This window comes from Heterocephalus glaber, unplaced genomic scaffold (assembly GCF_053883595.1).
Source record: "Heterocephalus glaber isolate CG9 unplaced genomic scaffold, H.glaber_assembly_v1.0 deba00000546, whole genome shotgun sequence".
In the NCBI taxonomy this organism is placed as follows: Eukaryota; Metazoa; Chordata; class Mammalia; order Rodentia; family Bathyergidae; genus Heterocephalus; species Heterocephalus glaber.
Window position 1 is genome coordinate 6530018 of NW_028258147.1, and position 18666 is coordinate 6548683.

General features: G+C 40.8%; 1 protein-coding gene across 22 annotated transcripts in view; it reads right to left on the minus strand.

Moving 5' to 3' along the window:
* Positions 1-18666, minus strand: part of Nrf1 (nuclear respiratory factor 1) — a 152714-nt gene that overhangs the window by 42939 nt on the left and 91109 nt on the right. For all 22 annotated transcript variants that reach the window (XM_004856350.4, XM_004856348.4, XM_021237647.2 and 19 more), the window contains 3 exons: positions 3261-3419; positions 2257-2454; positions 1756-1857 (listed from right to left, as the gene is read on the minus strand). In XM_004856350.4, coding sequence (XP_004856407.1) covers positions 1756-1857; positions 2257-2454; positions 3261-3419 — 459 coding nt within the window. The remainder of the gene's footprint in view (positions 1-1755; positions 1858-2256; positions 2455-3260; positions 3420-18666) is intronic.

Here is an 18666-nt window from a genome sequence, read left to right on the forward strand (position 1 = left end):
CATTTCACCATGAACGCAGCTGTAACTGAAATTATATATGGCATGAGATTAATGGGGATGGTGGTAGATGGTGCTAAGAAAATTGAAAGAAACGTAAGAGAAATATGGCAGGTGATAAATAAGTTAGCTTCAGTTCTTTCATCCATTTAGTATTTCCTGTCTTGGAATCTCAGCACCTTGGCTGTGTTGCTTGAGCTCCTGTTGCTCTCAGTTCCCATCTGCTGGGAGCTAGTGTGTGGTTATCTATGCCGGGATGTCACCATGTCCCAAAGAAAGGGCCACAGGGGCAGGAGTACTAATTGAAGATGTCCCATTAGCTTCCCTGTATTTCTGGGAGACTCACTATAGAGGCCCTTCAAATTAGCTACAGAGAGTACTGTGGCCATTCCATGCTTTGTAACTCAGTGCATGGAATGTGCCTCTGCCTTTGCTAGAACCAGCTCCCATCCCTGGATCCTTTGGTTTGCTAGTTACTCTCCTCGCCCAAACTCAGGTACTGCTCCTCCAGGAAGTGTTAGGTGAGACAATGCCACTGTCCTACAGTCCAAGACTGGGGCCTCTCTTTTCTGAGTGCCCGGGGCTTGCTGCTGGACCCTTAGCTCACTGCCATGCTTCTCTGTGGGGTTTCTTTCCCTACTGCCTGTCTGTATGCTCCTCACAGGCAAGGGCAAGCTTTATTGGCCTGTGTATTTATAGTGCCTGTCTTGGGGTGCCACATGTATTTACTGCATTGATAAAACATATTCCTTTATTAACATTTTCCTATTTGTTGTTCAGCCTATATATATTCCACCTAAACTGATATTCATTATAAAAAACTCACCAAAATGACTTGTATAATTTCAAAACTGTTACATGTGTGATAGCTCTGATTAAAGCTCTTGTGTCTAATTTCTTCCAGCAAAATCACATAGAATTATGTTATAATAGCATTCTATTTTGGTTTTTCTGGCAGTCAATGTACTTAACATCACCTGGTGGTCCTATCAGAAGACAGAATAAGTTTTCACACTATTTGCATTTAAAAATATGTCATAAAAATAAAAGGTAATAAATGAATGAATTTTGTTTTGTTTGGTACCAGGGATTGAACTTGGGTCCTTGCACTTGCAAGGCAGGTGGCAGAACCACTGAGCTAAATCCCTGGTCCTGAATGAATGCATTTATGTACTGCTAGAGATAAAACCCAGTGCCTTGTTGCCCGTGTTGGGTCTGAACTTGTGAGCTCAAGTGAGCCTCTTTCCTTAATATTACACACACTATGGTATATTTTAAAGTCAACATGCATAGATTATTCCATATTTTTAAAAAACATCTTTCCTTGTGCAATTCTAAATGTCTGTAATTTGTACTTCTCCCTAATTAACTTTAAACTGCTTAAGACTTCAGAATTTTTTTATTTCTTTGTAACTGCTTAGGTTATACTTTCTGCATACCAGGCCCTCAAATGATCCTTCTCATAGAAAAGTGTTAAGACAGATAATCCCTTTTCTAGTTTATTATACATAATGCTATATTGCAAGTGTAAAACTGTAAGTCCCTACTAGTTGGGTTTTGGTGACAGTAGTCCATGAATTAGAATGCACACACATAGCATAAGATAATTCTCTAAATTATCATGGCACGATATCAAAAAGGTTTAAATAATATAATGCTACACACATAAAGGCTACATCTTTACCTTCTGGATTCTCAGTTCTCCCCCACCCATTCATCCAGGTATTTAAATAGATGGAGACAGAATGTTTTTCTTACCTCTCCATCAGCCACGGCAGAGTAATTCACCTGCGCAACAGTGACTGTGGTTGGCAATTCTGAAGCATCAGCCAATGTGGCTACTGTTGCCCCTGTGCCAACCTAAAGAGAATCATGGAAAATGGTCAGTTTCTGTGGATGGCCATCTGCCTTGCCTTTCTCAGAAGCTAAGATGCACTGGACACCAAATTCAGCACAGATAGAGATTAATATATCTGGTGATGTGAAATGAATTACTGAACACATAGTGAGTTCAAGGCCAGCCTGAATTACATAGTGAGATCCTGTCTCAGAAAATGCTTTGTTTTGGAAATGTCTACAAAAGCTGCTCCTGGCTCTGAATTAAGTAAAATGCAAACAATTTATAATATTGTTCAGGAGTCAATTTTAGGTAAGGAAACTAGGGGAGCTGTATGAAGCTCATATAAGAGTTTGCACAGGACAACTTTCTCCAGTCTGAGGTGAGAACATAGCTCCCCAGAAATTATCAGGTTTACTCACCTGGATAAGCGAGACGGTACCATCTGGGTTGCTAAAGGTCTGCACTACGGTCTGTGACGGTACAAGGTGGGCTATACTGTGTGTGGTGGTGGCCTGTGTTTGTGTTTGCTGATCTTCGAAAGCATACAAGAGATCTTCCCGCCCATGCTGTTTGTAACAGTTTTTAACTATGGTTCGTAGTGCCTGGGTCCATGAAACCTGTCATGAAAACATGGGAAAAGTACATGAGGCCACAAAGATTTAGTCCCACTATGGAATACTCAGCTGTCTACTTATTAAACCAAATTAAACCACATACAGAGTAAACTGTCTCAGGATTATTTCCAACAGACTGATTCTGGCACAAAGAAACCAAGAACCAAGTACCAAAGAAGGATTCCCATTAGTTTCCTTCCTGATCAACGGTTGGTTTAACTTTGGGGTTTTATATTCTATTCCAATCTGAGGTCAAACTTAGGTTTCTCACAAAAGATTACTCTGGCCAAGAACTGTATATATTAAACTTTCCACCAAAACCAAAACAAAACAAAACAAAAACATGCAGAAAAAGAAGGGATGTTACCAGATTTAGTCTTTCTTTTCAAAGTTTCCTTATTAGCAGACTCATTTGGTAGACATCATACCACTCTAATATCATATTTATATTTTTGGACAGCAATTCTTGCCCATGAGAAATAAGGACATTTTTAAGTTTTCAAGTGATGAATACTTTCACTTGGGAACTTCTTTGGTTTTCACAAGATCTTATAAAATTAAAGCTGTTCCAAAAAGCAACTAGGAAGACAAAGTGTAAATTCACAGGCCTGTCCTGGTCTTCTGTCTGTGATGGAGTGATGAATGGGAAAGGCTGTAACTCAGAGAACATTAAACTTCTTTGGAGGAAAAGTTGGACTGTTACACAAATGTTTTTAGTCTTTTCAGCATACGAAGTAGAAATGACAAAAATTGAGGCAACTGATTCAGAATGGAAAAGCAATGGGCAACACAGGCCAGAAGAAGCTCACCCTCTGCTTCTGCTCTTCTGTGCGGACATCACTCCGCACATTTGCCCACGGGATATCTTCAGGCCACCAAATGGGCTTGCAGCTTTCTTTCCCCCAGCCTGGTTTTCCCCGACCTGTAGAGTACTTGAGCATCTCTGGGATAAATGCCCGAAGCTGGGCCTAGAAGAGAAGAGGGTGTTTATCAGTATTCATGAAGTATATCAGGGTGGGTGTGTATTTCCCCTACCAAATTCTAAGATTATGAAACAGAGTGCCTTCCTGCTAGATCCCAGAGAACTCCAAACACGACAGCTAAGAACCCACTGTTTTCCACAGGTTATTATAGCTCCCCGGGCGATGGAGAAGTACATATATGCTGTTAAAGGGCACCTTAAGCTACATTTTGTAGTCTTGGTCCTAAAAAGGCAAGAATGTCTACCTCTAGGTTTGATTTCTGCCTTCTAAAATACTACTGGCAGTAGAGCTTATTTCTCTTCTATAGTTTCCATGCATTAAAGGTGTCCAAGTCAAGGTGTTTTCAACATTGTTCTGGGTGTAGTACTCAATGCAATCAGAGAAGAGTAGAATAAGAGATGAGGAGCAAGTCACATCATCACTAGTTATAGATGAAATGATTGTATGTCTGGCAAACCCCAGAGAATCAAATGAAAAACTACTACAAACAAGACGATTCAGTAAAAAGGATGATCATAAAATACAGAAGGGTCGGAGATTTAGCTCAGTGGTGCTGGTGCCTGCCTTGTAAGCACAAGGTCCTGAGTTCAATCCCCAGTACCAAAAAATAAATAAATAAAGAAGCCATCATCTTTCCCTGTGTATATATTAAATAGGCCTAGCCAACACTGGTAATGTGATTACAGCAGTCTTTTAGCTTATTTTTTACAGCTACTGGGTACTATGGGTCTCTCTAGGTTTGTTTTTGGTACTGGGGATTGAACTCGGGTCCTTGAGCTTGCACTTGAGCAGCAGGCGGCAAAACCGCTGAGCTAAATCCCTGGCCCTCTCTAGGTTTTTATATAATAGTGAGATCTGAAATACTGAAAAACCATGTTTATTTTTAGAATTCATTTTCCTTCACAGAGACAAGCGATGTGTTAGTTCCTGGGAACAAACTTGTATAGATTCTGAATTTAATTATTCAAAATGGAAGCATTTAAACCTTTTGGATTTACACCAATCTTTTGTGTTTGCTTTTTAAAATAAAGTGCCTGTATTTGTATTCTTCATGTTTTGGAGAAATTATCTAAAAAAAATACAGGAAAATATTTTTTTACTGAATAAAACAAAGGAAACCTCTTAATACTCTTTTAGAAAGTTTTTAATAAGCTAGGCCACTGCCCACGAGTCTTGTCTATAGATAGAGGTAAGTTTCTGATTTTAAGTGCACTATGGATTTCATTCAGATTATTTTACAAATCAAATCCAAACCAAACAGGTTTTAAACCATAGAGTCAACTGTCACTCTTTTTTTTTTTTGGTAGCTGGGATCAAATTCGGGTCCTTGCATTGGTGCAGCAGGCGGCGGAGCCACTGAGCTAAATCCCTGGCCTGTCATTCTTTTTTATTTCCTGGCAATAGAGACTATGCTCTGAGTGTGTGCTGGGGAAGAAGGGGGTCTACTTTGGAAATATTCTTTATCACTGATAATAATTTTTGCAAGAAAAGCAATTCAGGGCCAGGGATTTAGCTCAGTGGTGCCGCTGCCTGACTCACAAGCGCAAGGTCCTGAGTTTGATCCCTGGCACCCATCCCCCCCTCAAAAAAGAAAAAGAAAAGCAATTCACCAGGTTATAATCTTTGAACTCCTCCCAGACTACTGCCCTTATTTTAACCTGGTCTACAACACTAATGCATGGAGAAGTAGGCATCCTGCATCCACCAAGGACAATCTGTTTTGCCTCTGCAGTGTAAAATGATGGAGAGGGGCCATTCTGGGAATGAGACAGACTTAAGGACCTGGTGTTCTCGCTCTCTCTCTCTCTCTTTCTCTCTCTCTCCTCTCTCTCTCTCTCTCTCTCTTTTTGCCTCTGCAGTGTAAAACGATGGAGAGGGGCCATTCTGGGAATGAGACAGACTTAAGGACCTGGTGTTCTCGCCCTCTCTCTCTCTCCTCTCTCTCTCTCTCTCTCTCTTTCCTCTCTCTCTCCTTCCCTCATCTATCTATCTATCTATCTATCCATCTATCTATCTGGAATACTTACAATAAAAAAATAAAAGGAATACTTCATATAAGAGAGAAGGAACATGGCAATGGTTTAATATTGAAGATCATATCCAACTACCAGGTGTTCTCAAAATTCTTATTATAAATACTGAATATTATTTTACCCTAAGATGAAACAAATTGTTACATAATAGAGAACCTTGAAGCCAGATCAGTAATATGTACCTAATAAAGACAGGTCTAGTTGGGGCCGGGGATTTAGCTCAGTGGTTTCGCCGCCTGCTGCGCAAGCGCAAGGATCTGAGTTCAATCCCCTGGTACCAAAAAAAAAAAAAAAAGACAGGTCTAGTTGACAATATTTACAATGAAGTCTACTGCTTCACCTAAGTGTCTTGCAGACAGGCTCCTGCCTGAAGGACATGATATGATACATTCCATATAGGTTGGCTCTGCTGCACCAAGCAGCAGGCCAATAGAAATGTATCCATCTGCAAACCTTTGCTATCAGCTGGCTCATGAGGTCATTTCTCCAGCTATTTTAAGAAAATGCATCTCAAAGTCATTTTTCCCTTCTTGGGAGGTGTCTTTTTCTAGCCTCATCTAAGATAATAAAGTGCCAGAAAAAGGATTAATACTCACAGACAGTATTTTAATTTTTTTACATAAAAAAATAATAGCTTTTGGCTGGGGAATTAGCTCAGTGGTTCCAGCACCTGCCTGGCAAGTGCAGGTCCCGAGTTCAATCCCTGGTACCAAAAAAATAAATAAATAAAAAGCTTTCTCAGATGCATAATAAACTGACACTGGAAACTTTTTAAAGTTTCCTTTTATTTTAATCCATTAATAATCTCTAAAAAGAGTTCTAAATACCCACGCCTAGGAGAACAGGAGTAAATGAAATAGGAAGGCTCTCTCCAACCCAATACTAACGTGCCTGGGAAGAATGCACTGGGGAGGCTATGAGACTGGCCATCTACTCATCAGGTCCAACCGGACTCTGCCTACTTGCACCAATACTTGCCTACACTCTGCAGTTCTGGGTTACTCTGACACTGGTTGTGGCCATCTTTCATGCTCAGTCTTGGTTTGACCCTTGCATACCAGGCTTTCCACCAAGTTTCACTGTCTCCTTGACTTTAAACACCACCCTTTTCTCCAACCACCTATCTTCTCCATTTTGTTTCTGCCAGTAGAGACCCATATCCTTTCCCTATTTATTGTTACCTCACATCTTCAACACTCTCCTAGCCACTCACTGGAAGTCCAATTCCTTCTTGTCTGGGGTGTCCATTTCTTCTTCAGTCCCACCTCACCCTCCACTTCCTAGCCTAAGCGTAGTGTGTCTTCTACTTGGCTTTCTTGTTCAGTTCTAAATTCTGTCATCCCTCTCTCATCCCATATATCCTCACCAGATAGGTTTGCCTTAATGCCACAGAGAGAGATCCAGTGCTAATAAAATAAAATTCAAATGGCCTTAAACTCCTAGCAACTAAACTAGACTCCTCTGTCCAGCTTTTCAGTCCCACAACAATGCAGTCTCACACTCCGCTCAGTCCTCACTAATCCCCTGGCCACCTTGTCATCTAGGTTAGTCTCCACACTATTGTCACTGCCTTATGAACTGCTAAGCTCATTCCTGCTTCTTTGTCTGTGGATTTCTCCCCTCACTGGACTACTTCCTTGTGCTACTTTTCCAACACTACCACTCTTTAATGCCCAGCAAATCCTATCTTTTTGAAATATATACTATTTCCTCACTCCTCATCTTTTAGGGTCTTGCTATGCAGCCAAGGCCATGAACTCAGGAACCTCCTGCTTTAGCCTTCTGAGTGCTGGGATTATATGCACGCATCACCACATTCAGCTAATGGCTACTTCTATTGAGTCAGCTCTTTCTATCAGCATGAGCACAGGCTCTAAACTCACTTGATTGTGAATCCCAACTCTCTTTAAATCTTAATTTTCTTATCTTCAAAACAATAACGATAATGGCAAACAAAGGGTCAATTGAAAGAATTAGTGATTACTGGGGCCTGGGATTTAGCTCAGTGATTCTGCTGCCTGCCTAGCAAGTGCAAGGTCCCAAGTTCGATCCCTGGCACCCTCCCCCAAAAAATTTAGTGGTTACTGATACCTAGTTGCACTGAATTAGCAGCAGTTTTTTACTTCAGTCATCAACCATCTTTTCTCAGCAACTCCTACAGCAGTCTTTTTGTCTTAAAATTTTATTTTTGTGCGGGAGCGGGGTACCGGGGATCAAACCCAGGACCTTGTGCTTGTGAGGCAAGGCACTGGAACCACTAAGGTAAATCCCCAGCCCCTGTCTTAAAATTTTAAAGCTTAATTTATACACACTCTTACAGGGTCTATTTATACTCCCACCCCCACCCCCCAGCACTGAGGATTAAACCCAAGGCCTTTCGACTGAACTACATCCTCAGCCCTTTTTATTTATTTTGAGACCAGGTCTTACTAAGTTGCCCAGGCTGGGCTTGAAATCCTTAACCTCCTGTTTCAGTCTCTGAGTGCTGGGATTGCAAGCATGTGCTATCACACCCTCTGGAACTATTATCATCTACATAGATGCATCACAGCTAATTGGCAACTAATAATTCTGATTTTATAGAAGGAAAAAACACTATTCTTTCAAAGGAAAAATAGAAACAAAGCTTTTGTACATGGGGGGGAGGGGGCCTGGGGGAGGGAGAGCTTGGGGAAAAAAGTGGCAGGAAGTATCATGTACAGGTACAAATTCCCTGTGATGAGTGTTATCATTACGTATGCCTAAAATGTACCAATGAATGTCATGCTACTAAAAAAAATGAAAACCAAATGAAAATAAGAACAAAGTATGTTAAAAATGGCAAATTTTGGGCAGGGGTGTGTAGTTTACTGGTAAAACACTTGCCAGCCCTGGGTTCAATTCCTAACACCACAAATAAATAAGATTAAATGGCAAAAAACAAACCTATTCTTTTTTCTTTAACAAAAAGAAGTTGTAACAAGCTACTCTCCTAGTCTATTAAATAAAATATATAACTATTTCAAATGCAGAGGAGTCAGTAACCTAATTCTAATCCAACACATGTGATCACCTCACAAAAAGATAAGTGAAGCTTTATTTTTCTTGTCTTAAAAAAAAATATGCATTTATTTTATGGTGCTGGGGATTGAACTCAGGGCCTTTGCTCTGAGCTACATCCTTGGCCCCTTTGTGTTTAATTTTTTCTTTGTGCTTTATGTTTAATTTTGAGACGAGGTCTTGCTAAATTGCTCAGACTGGGGTTTGAACTTGCAACTCTCTATCTCTGTCTCATTTCAACAGGGTTAGGATTATGGCCATGCACCATCATGCCTAGTTGAGATTTTATCTTTTAATAGAGGAAATTAAGTCATCTACTTTATCAATGAAAAGAAATAGGTAATTTCTGAAAATGGTTTTCTGATACTGAAGATACTGTATCATATATGAATATAGTCATCCTTAGTTTTTCAAGATGAATAAAGCAGAAAAAAGCAGGGGTAGGAGACGAATGGGTTTACATGAATCTGTGTACAGAGTTGAGAATGAGAAATAAAGAGCCAGGTGTGGTGGTGCACGCCTATAATACCAGCACCTGGGAAGCTGGGGCAGGAGGATCACTGCAAGGCCAGCCTGGGCTATATGACTTCAAGACCAGCCTGAATTACACAGTGAGACTGTCTTAAAAAATGAGAGAGAAAATAAAACTTATTTTTAAAAAAACTAACATGAATAAATTCCATGGATTTATTCTGTAAAAAAAAATGAGAGAGAGAGAGAGAATATGAATATAAATGAGAAACAAACAATGCTAGAACTGGGCCAGGGATTTAGCTCAGTGGCTCCGCACCTGCCTCACAAGCACAAGGTCCTGAGTTCAATCCCCGGTACCAAAAAAAAAAAAAAGAATGCTAGAACCAAGGAACCTGGGCCAATTCCGTACACTGAGGAAGCAAGCTGTTACCTACTCACTCTCAATGCACAGGTACTTTAGGTAACTTATTCTCTGGCTTCTTGAGTATTAAAAAACATACAAGCAGGGCCAAGGATTTAGCTCAGTGGTGCTGCCACCTGCCTCGAAAGCCCAAGATCCTGAGCTCGATCCCCAGTACAAAAAACAACAACAACAAAAACCAAAACATAGGGTCTGGGATTTAGCTCAGTGGCACCGCACCTGTCTTGCAAATGCAACATCCTGAGTTCGATCCCAGGTACCAAAAAAAAGAACTCAGGATACATTTCTGGGCTGGGGATTTAGCTCAGTGGTTCCATCGCCTGCCTTGAAAGCGCAAGGTCCCGAGTTCGATCCCCAGTACCAAAAAAAAACAAACAAAAAAACAAAAACCAAAACATACAAGCAGATTAGTAATGAAAACTGTCAGAAAATCTCAAGCGTAACCATGAGTAGAGAAAGGCCAGCACTAGCAAATGTCTCAAACTTCTCAATTTTCAAGAAATCTCTGGATGAGAAATGTTTCAAAGCCCCAAGAAGAAGATCCTAGGGCTAATGTGAGAGGCAGGAGAAATGGAAGCAACATAATAGGAAGGAAACTTCCTCAGGGAAAAACTCAAGTTAAAAAATGGAACTGGAGTGAAATTAGCTGCTTGTATACAAGTTCTAGTTCAGAGGCAAATCTTAATCTCTCACAGTGTCAATTACCAAGTATACAAAATTTATCATTATATTAATAGAAGAGTTCAAGGATTTTTTTTTTGGTACCGGGGATCAAACTCAGGTCCTTGAGCTTGTGCAGCAGGTGGTGAAACCACTGAGCTAAATCCCTGGCCCTGTTCAAGGAATTTTTTTGGTAGAGGTTCATTTTTCAAGTCTATACATTTTGGGGATAGATTTTCAAAAAACTTTTAAATGCATAGAGAAAATCTGACTTCACTGAAAAAGATAATTTCCAACATCAGACTTTTATAATGTCTTAGATAAATACTGCTAAAGCCAAATAAACTATTAATAAAGGGGAAATTAGCTGTCTGGTAGAGAAAGTGTTAAGTGGTTCCTTTCCAGAATTCAGTACTGTGTCCTCATTACCACTTGGATTAATTACTGGTCCTAGAGAGTTTTGGAAACCAAAGCTTCTCAATGTGCTTGTTAAGGAAGGGTTGTCTTTAATCCGCAGGGAGACAATCAACAGGATCGGCAAAGGTAAAGCCTAACTTCTCAGGCTATCTTTTAATTGGCCTGGAATAAGCTTTCCTGGGTGCTCTTATTCTGATTTAGGGCCGTGTGTGGGCCTAAATTGCTCCAGCTTGGTCAGTAAGCCCACTCCAAACTAGTAGAGCAGAAAACACTACTTTTCCAGCACATAATCAGCAAAGAAAAGGACATCAATTTCATGTCACTGGCAATCAAAGGTAAAGTTTATGTGGAAACCACAGTTGGTTTTAAAGTAAAAAATTTACTAAAACTCTAAAAAGCCTAATCCAGGGGCTGGGGATGTAGCTCAGTGGTACAGCACTTCTCTAACACGTGCAAGAGGTCCTGGATTTGATCCCCAGCACAGTACACAAACCCACACACAAAAGACTTTAACTAACCAAAATGAAGCAGTAATTCTTACCATTCTAGGTATCTATCACTTGTTAATTCTTTACTGTCCAACAATTTTTTATCCTTAAACATTCCTGAACGCTCCTCTCTCATTCCCTTTATCTTTGCTTTGCATGTATTTGAGTTCAGGGATTTTTGAGGTACCTGATATCCATTTAGGTTCAATTACCAAGGACTTTAAAAAGAAACACCTCCTAATTCTACTGATACTGCACTTGATCTTAGCTAAAGGGCTGAGAAGCGGTGCCAATTCCACTGATATTGCAGAGGTCAGAGAAGGAAGAAGTCAGGTCCCAACAATTTCTGCATTATGTACCCATGGATTCAACCAACACAGATCAAAAATATTCAGGAAAAGAAATTTCATCTGTATTACACATGTACAGACTTTCTTGTGACAGTCTAAATAACACTAACAGCAATTTACACAGCATTTACACTGTATTAGGTATTATACGTAGAGGTGATTTACAGCATGAGAATGTGTGTAGATTTCATGTAACTACTACACCAGGGACTTAACACATTCTTGCCAGCTTGAACCACCAGTAGTATGTGCATGACTGTCTCATGCCAGCCGATCGAACAGTCATGGATGCACCACCGGTGGTTCAGAGGCTCTCAGCAGCGAGACACATGAATTATGGCCCTGGCGTGAATGTGTTAAACAACTATAAATTTTGGTATCTCCAGAAGGTCCTAGAACAAATCCTTCTCAGATACTGAATGGCAATTCTACAATACATTTAAAGAGAACGCAGTGGAAATCAAACCACGTTGAAAAGTTAAGTTTTCTATACCCTACAGGAAAATAGGAATGTGGCAAGGAAGGAAAACTGGAAAATTTTTAGACACTGGTACTATTATTTACTTTAAACTTATGTACTTGCAGGTTGACAGACCCAGTTATACTCAAATAGGTATTTAAAGGGGATTAGAGAGCAAAACCAAAATGGTTTCTTTGTTCACTCTCTGGACTTACTTGTACCACTAATCTCCGTTCACAGAGATGATGAAGGTGGCTATCCTACTAGAAGCACTGTTCCCTACAACTGCCAACAGGAACACTGGCTTCTCTCAATCTCATTTTCCCAAAATCACATTTCCACAGGAAATGTGGGAAGTTGGAAGTCTGGGGGAACAGTTAAGTGCAAATTAGAGTGAGTGAATTTGGAACCAGCCAACGGAAACACTTGCTTGGTGTCAATGGAATCACACCATGCCCATGCCGGTCAGCCAGTGACACTCATTTAGAGACTTCTTCAGACCCCTCTGTCAGGCCACAAAGTCTGCTTCTTTTCTCACACTCCACCAGCCTATCAAAGTGTCACCCTCTGAGTAATCAAAATGCTTTTTTTTTTTTTGGTACTGGGGATCAAACTCGGGTCCTTGTGCTTGTGCAGCAGGCAGTGAAACCACTGAGCTAAATCCCCAGCCTCAAAATGCTTTTAAGGCCCTACTGTCTTTGTGCAGGAGCCTCGGATTGGTCAGTTTCTGTTAGCTTATCCTAGTGGTGGTACTCTTTTGTACAAAAATGCCCATTGTACAGACAAAGGCAAAGGCTTCTGTGCTGTCCACCCTCCCCCAGTCCAGTCTTATGCTCAGGGTAGGAGCCTGATCAACATTCTTCCTTATGGGCCAGAGTGTGCATTTACAGGGATATATGCTGGAAAGGCACAGCTATATCTGACTAATGAAAAATACAAGCAGTATCATACTGTACATATTTTACAATTGCTTTTTGTACTCAACATTTTGTCATAGAGATTTTCTCACAGTAGTACAACTATAATAATCACCTTTTGTCTAACAGCTGCCTAGTATCTATGGTAAAGGTTTTCTGTTTTAATATTCCTCCTCTGGTAAACATTTGTGTTTTTATGTTTTTTTGTGCTTACAAACAGCAACTGTACGTGCTTCTTTATGCACAAGTGGATTTGGTGATTAAATAGAGGGCGTATGGGGGCCGGGGATTTAGCTCAGTAGTTTCGTTGTCTGCTGCGCAAGCGCAAGGACCCGAGTTCGATCCCTGGTACCAAAAAAAAAAAAAAAAAAAAACAGAGGGCATATGCACTCAATATTTCAACAGATACTTCCAGGCTGTCCTCCAGAAAGACCCCTAATCTCACTCTCACAAGGAGTGTAGGATAATACCTATTTTTTCACACATCACCCTTTTGTAAAAATTACTGAGCATTCTTAGTTTGGCTCATTTGATATGAGGAAACAGTTTCTTATTTTAATTTCCATAATAGTGAGCTGAGAATATATCTTTACTAGTTTTTTTCCTTTCGGTGAACTAGTTATAATGCTTTATTTTTCTAATTATCTTTCTTATTAATTTGAGGGATAATAAATATTAGTATGTTGATATTAATTCATATAAACTGCAAATATTTCTCTAATATTCTTATTCCTCAGTATTCCTGGATATACCTCCATTTTTCTGTTTAAAATATTCTACTTCTCTTTGTTGTTGTTTTTTTGGTACCAGGGATCGAACTCAGGACCTTGCACTTGCAAGGCAGGCACCAGAACCACTGAGCTAAATCCCTGGCCCTTCTCTTTATTTTTTGAGACAGAGTCTTCTCTTTTGAGACAGGTTGGCCTTGAATTGAATTGTGTAGCCTAGGGTGGCCTCAAACTCATGGTGAACCTCCTGCCTCAGCCTCCTGAGTGCTGGGATTACAGGTATGTGCCACTATACCCAGCCAAAATATTCTATTTCTTACAGCAGATGTGCCTCAGTGAAAGGTCACTTGCCTAGAATGTATGAGGGCCTAGGTTTGATCCCCAGTACTGGAAAATAAAGTAAGATAAAATAAAACATTCTATTTCCAACCCTATACTGTTATGTATTACCTATATATTATTTAAATCTCATCATGCCTATCCAATGTTTTATAATATGTGACATGGCATTGTGTACATGACCCCCCCCCCTTTTTTTTCGGTACCAGGGATCAAACTTGGATCCTTGTGCTTGCGAGGCAGGCAGTGGAACCACTGAGCTAAATCCCCGGCCCCATAAACACTTTTTGATAATTTCAGATAGTAAGAAAAGCCTGCTTTGCATTTAGATTTTGGCACTGCAGCATAAAAAGGTGGTCTGGAATTATTTTCTACAACAGCGGAAATACAGCTCCTGAGAAGTGTAAATACCATAGCAACCTGGATCCCATCCTCATAGGTTCAGACTTAACTGGTCCTGGAACTAGGATTTTAAACTCCCAGGTCATTCTACTGGGTGACCAACTTTAAGAACCACTAAACTCAAGTACTTTTCACCTAGCTCTTTGTTCTCTTTTAACGAAATTTTAATTGTGGCAAAATACACATAACGCACAATTTACCACCCTAACAGGTACCACTCCACAGCATTAAGTGCATTTATACTGTAGGACTATTGCCAGTGCTATTTCCAGAAATATTTCTTTGTCATCTGGAACAGAAACTCTATACCCATTAAAATGTTAATCTCCCATTTCTACCTCTCCTTAGCCCCTGGTAACCTCTAGTCTACTCTCTGTCTCTATGATTTGCCATTCTAGATACCTCATATAAGCAGAATCAGACTGTATTTTCCCTCTGTGTTTTGCTTATTTTACTTAGCATAATGTTTTCTACTCCTCGGGTATAAGAGGCCAGACCTAAGCTTTTTCAAAACAAAACAAAATCCTCAAAGAATGAAAACTAACTGACTAGAATGTTTTCAAAGTAAAACAGCTCAAGCTTATGAGCAACTTCCTCTTAATGAAGGTTTCTGAAGGCTCCCCCAAAGTGGTGAGGAGTTACTACCCCATTGCATCATCACACAGAGGGAATAGTAAAGCAACAGATTGCCCCAGTGAGAGTAAGAGGAGAATGGCAAGTTCAAGGAGAACAGGGAAGGAAGGGAGAAGGGGCAGAGGAGTTGATTTTAGCCAATAGTAAGAGCAGGTAGAGATGATTCTTCTATAATCGTTGCTTGGATCTTTCCTAATACAGATCCCAAGATTTACAACCTCCAAGAACAAGAAATCCTACAGAAATCCAGTGTGGTAAAGAGCAGATTGATTTTCCATAAGCACTATCATATCCACTCTAAGGCTCCTCAAGAAACCATGTGATTCCTTCAATCCAGAGTGCACCGGAGAGTCAGCGCTGCAAGGGTCACTTGGAAAGGCAGCAGTGCAGGGCCCCTCACACTACCAATGTGCAGTCCGCATCTCAGCATGACCCCAGAGCTACCCACACTATACTGACTTAGCCCACCATGTGGCCCCAGGATGGAGTGTCACAGAAAATTCTGTTAGCTGGACTTTCAAAGTCTCTGAAAATGTGACTTCACTGTTTCCTTGTAAATTAATTTTGAGGTTGCAGAACCTATCATAAATAATAATTTCTACTGGTAAGCTTTATCTTAACCTCCTCCATTTAGGGTGGGCAGAAAGATGGGGGATATAGGTAGGGTTCCAGCCTCTATTCTTTGTTTTTTGGGTTTTTTTTTTTTTTGAGACAAGGTCTCTTATGTAGTTCAGGTTGGCCTTGAACTCACTATGTACACCAGGCTGGCCTCCAACTTGCGGTGATCCACCTGCCTCACCCTCCCAAGTGCTGGGTGGTGTAGGAGTATGTCACCACACCTAGCTTCAGCCACTATTCTTAAAGAGGCCTGAAGTTTTCATTTTATCACTAAAAATACTATAAGGCAGTGATGGCAAACCTTTTAGAGCTTTCAATGTTACAAACAGCCCACTGCAGCACTCCTGCCATAGGTTTGCCACTACTGCAATAGAGCTATGTGGTTTTTAATTTTTTTTAGCCACAAGAAAAGAGGTTACCAGAAGCACAATATATTTATTCATCACAGTAAAAACTGAAGCTTTTCAGGTAAAGCAGCCTACTTACTAATAAAGAATTATAGGGCCGGGGATTTAGCTCAGTGGTTCCACCGCCTGCCTCGCAAGCGGAAGGTCCTGAGTTCGATCCCTGATACCAAAAAAAAAAAAGAATTATACTTCTGCAAAATAAAACACAAAACAGAAAAGACAAAAACCAAAGCCAAATAAAATAAAACAATCACAAAAATCCTACAGAGGTGCTTCTAAGTGAACAGAGCAGTTAGTTCCAACAGAAGTTCAGATACTCTGTTCTGTGTAATTTCTGTCAATGTAAGAGATGATGGGAGCGTTCACACCTGTAATCCCAGCACTCTGGAAGGCTGAGGCAGGAGAATCACAAGTTTGAGCTCACCATGGGCAATAGGCTACTTAGCAATACCTTGTCAAAAATTTAAAAAGGGCAGGGGCTGTAGCTCAATACAAAGATTGTGGCTTTAATCCCTAGTACTGCAGGGGAATGAAATTTCAAGATTAGTCTAGTCTGGCCTTGGACTATATAGCTTAGGCTGATCTCAGAGATCCTCCTGCCTCAGCCTCCTGAATGCTGAGAATAAAGGTGTATACCATCACACCCAGCTTAGCTTTATATTTATAAAATGTAGTACTGCTTCACATGAAGTTGCTGCTTCAGACCTAATAAGGAAGAAGAGTGTTCCCTCATGAGCAGCAGCATCATTCTTGGTACCGAGTGAACACCTGCTCAGGGCACTTGCACTGAATTCACTTTTGCTTTGATCCTTAGGTAATTTACTGACTAGATACTAGTGTTTAGATGAAAAGTGGTTTCAGGTCCTGGGCTGCTGTATCAAAGAGGAGTAAAAAGTAAAAACTAAGTCCCAGCCCTTAAATTCTACTGGCAATACAGATCACAAACAAGCATAAAAATTAATAAATGAGATCATTTCAGGTAGTGATAAGTGTGATCCAGACAATAATAAATAAGACTGTATTAGTGACCTGAGGGAGGAGAAAGCTTCTTTAGATGGGATAATCAAGAAAGGCTTGAGCCGGGGATTTAGCTCAGTGGTTCTACTGCAAGCGCAAGGTCCCGAGTTCAGAGTTCAATCCCTGGTACAAACAAAACAAAACAAAACAAAACAAAACAAAAGGTTGAGCTGGGAATGGTGGCACATATCTGTGAGCCCAAGTACTCAGGAGGCGGAAGTAGGAGGACCAAGGGTTCAACCTGACTATATAGTAAGACACTGTCTCAACTAAACCAAACCAAAAGGCTGTCTTAGGGACTGTGCAGTCGATCACACAATGATCCAAGAGAACAATGTTTTGGGCAAGGGCAATAGCAAAAGTCAAAGCATGGAGTTGGGGTGTTTGAGAAAGAGACATTGTGCTATAGCTCAGTGATGGTGTGGAGGGAGATGAGTTTAAAAGAGGCCAGATTATGTTTTGTTTTTGTTTTTTGGTACCAGGGATCGAACTGGGGACCTTCTGCTTGGTAGGCAGGTGGTGGAACCACTGAGCTAAATCCCTGGCCCTATGTCTTGTTTTTTTGAGGGTCTTGCTAAATTCAGGGTGGCCTGGAACTCAAAGTGATCCTCCTGCCTCAGCCTCCCTAGTGCTATGATTACAGGTGTGCGCCACCATGCCCAGGTGGAAGAGGCCAGATTATCTAGGGCATCCAAGGGTCTGAATTTGGTTCTAAAAACAGTGGGACACCATTAGAGTGCCAAGACATTTTTGAAGGGTCTTTATGACAGCTACACAGCGTGGCCTGCAGCAGAGCATGGGTGTCAGCAGAGAAGACTAGTAATGACACAGTCAACGGGAGTGGTGCTAAGGCTGGGAATAGCATGCTGATGGAGCTGAGAAAATGGTCAGCTTCTGGTGAATGGAGGGGAAGGGGCAGAAAAAGAGATTACTCCTGTTCTGGTACTTGAGCAACCAGATGAATGGCAGTAACATCAAGTGACATGCAGAACAAAAGGGAATGAACAGAGTGGGAATGGAGGGCAGGACAACCAGAGGTTCTGTTGTGGCCCTGCTGGCTACTGGACATTTCAGTGGTTATAAGCTGGGCACAGTGGCAGAGAAAGAACAGGAAGCCTACAAGATGAGGCAACTTGGAGGGGAACTAGGAACAGTAGACAGCTAAGGCCTGGGGTCTGGGACACACCAACAGTGATCAGGTGAAATGAGCAATGAGAGCCCTAAAAAATACTAAGAAGTGGCAGCCAGTAAAGTAGGAGGATGTTCAGGAGTGTGGGGTCATGGAGACTGAAAGAAGGAAATGTTTTAAGCTGGGTGTGGTGGTGTACGCCTGTAATCCCAGCACACAGGAGGCTGAGGCAGGAGGATCACTGGAAGTTCAAGGCCAACCTGAACTACATAGTGAGACCTTGTCTCAAAAAACCAAAAAAAGAAAAAAGAAATTTTAAGGAAGGATTAACTCACTGAGTTAAATACTGCTGAAAGACCCAATAAGACAAGGAAAGAAAACTGACAACTGAATTTAGCAAGATAAAAGTATATTAATAAATAAGATGGGAAATATTATAAAAATGTAGATTTTGATTAAGCTATTACTTAAACATAAAAGAAACAATCTCAGCAAAATCACTGAGGCACATGATTACCAGGCTAAGCACATTTTGACTTCTCTTCTAGATGAAGTGGGTGGCACTGAGGGACTCAGGAGGAAGTCCTTCTGAGCTTTGTGTTCTTACTCCCCTGGGAACAGCATTACTTGGCAATAGAGTGACGGTATTCAGTATTTACATGGAAAGAGGGGAAGCTCAGCCCAATAGACTAAAACTTGT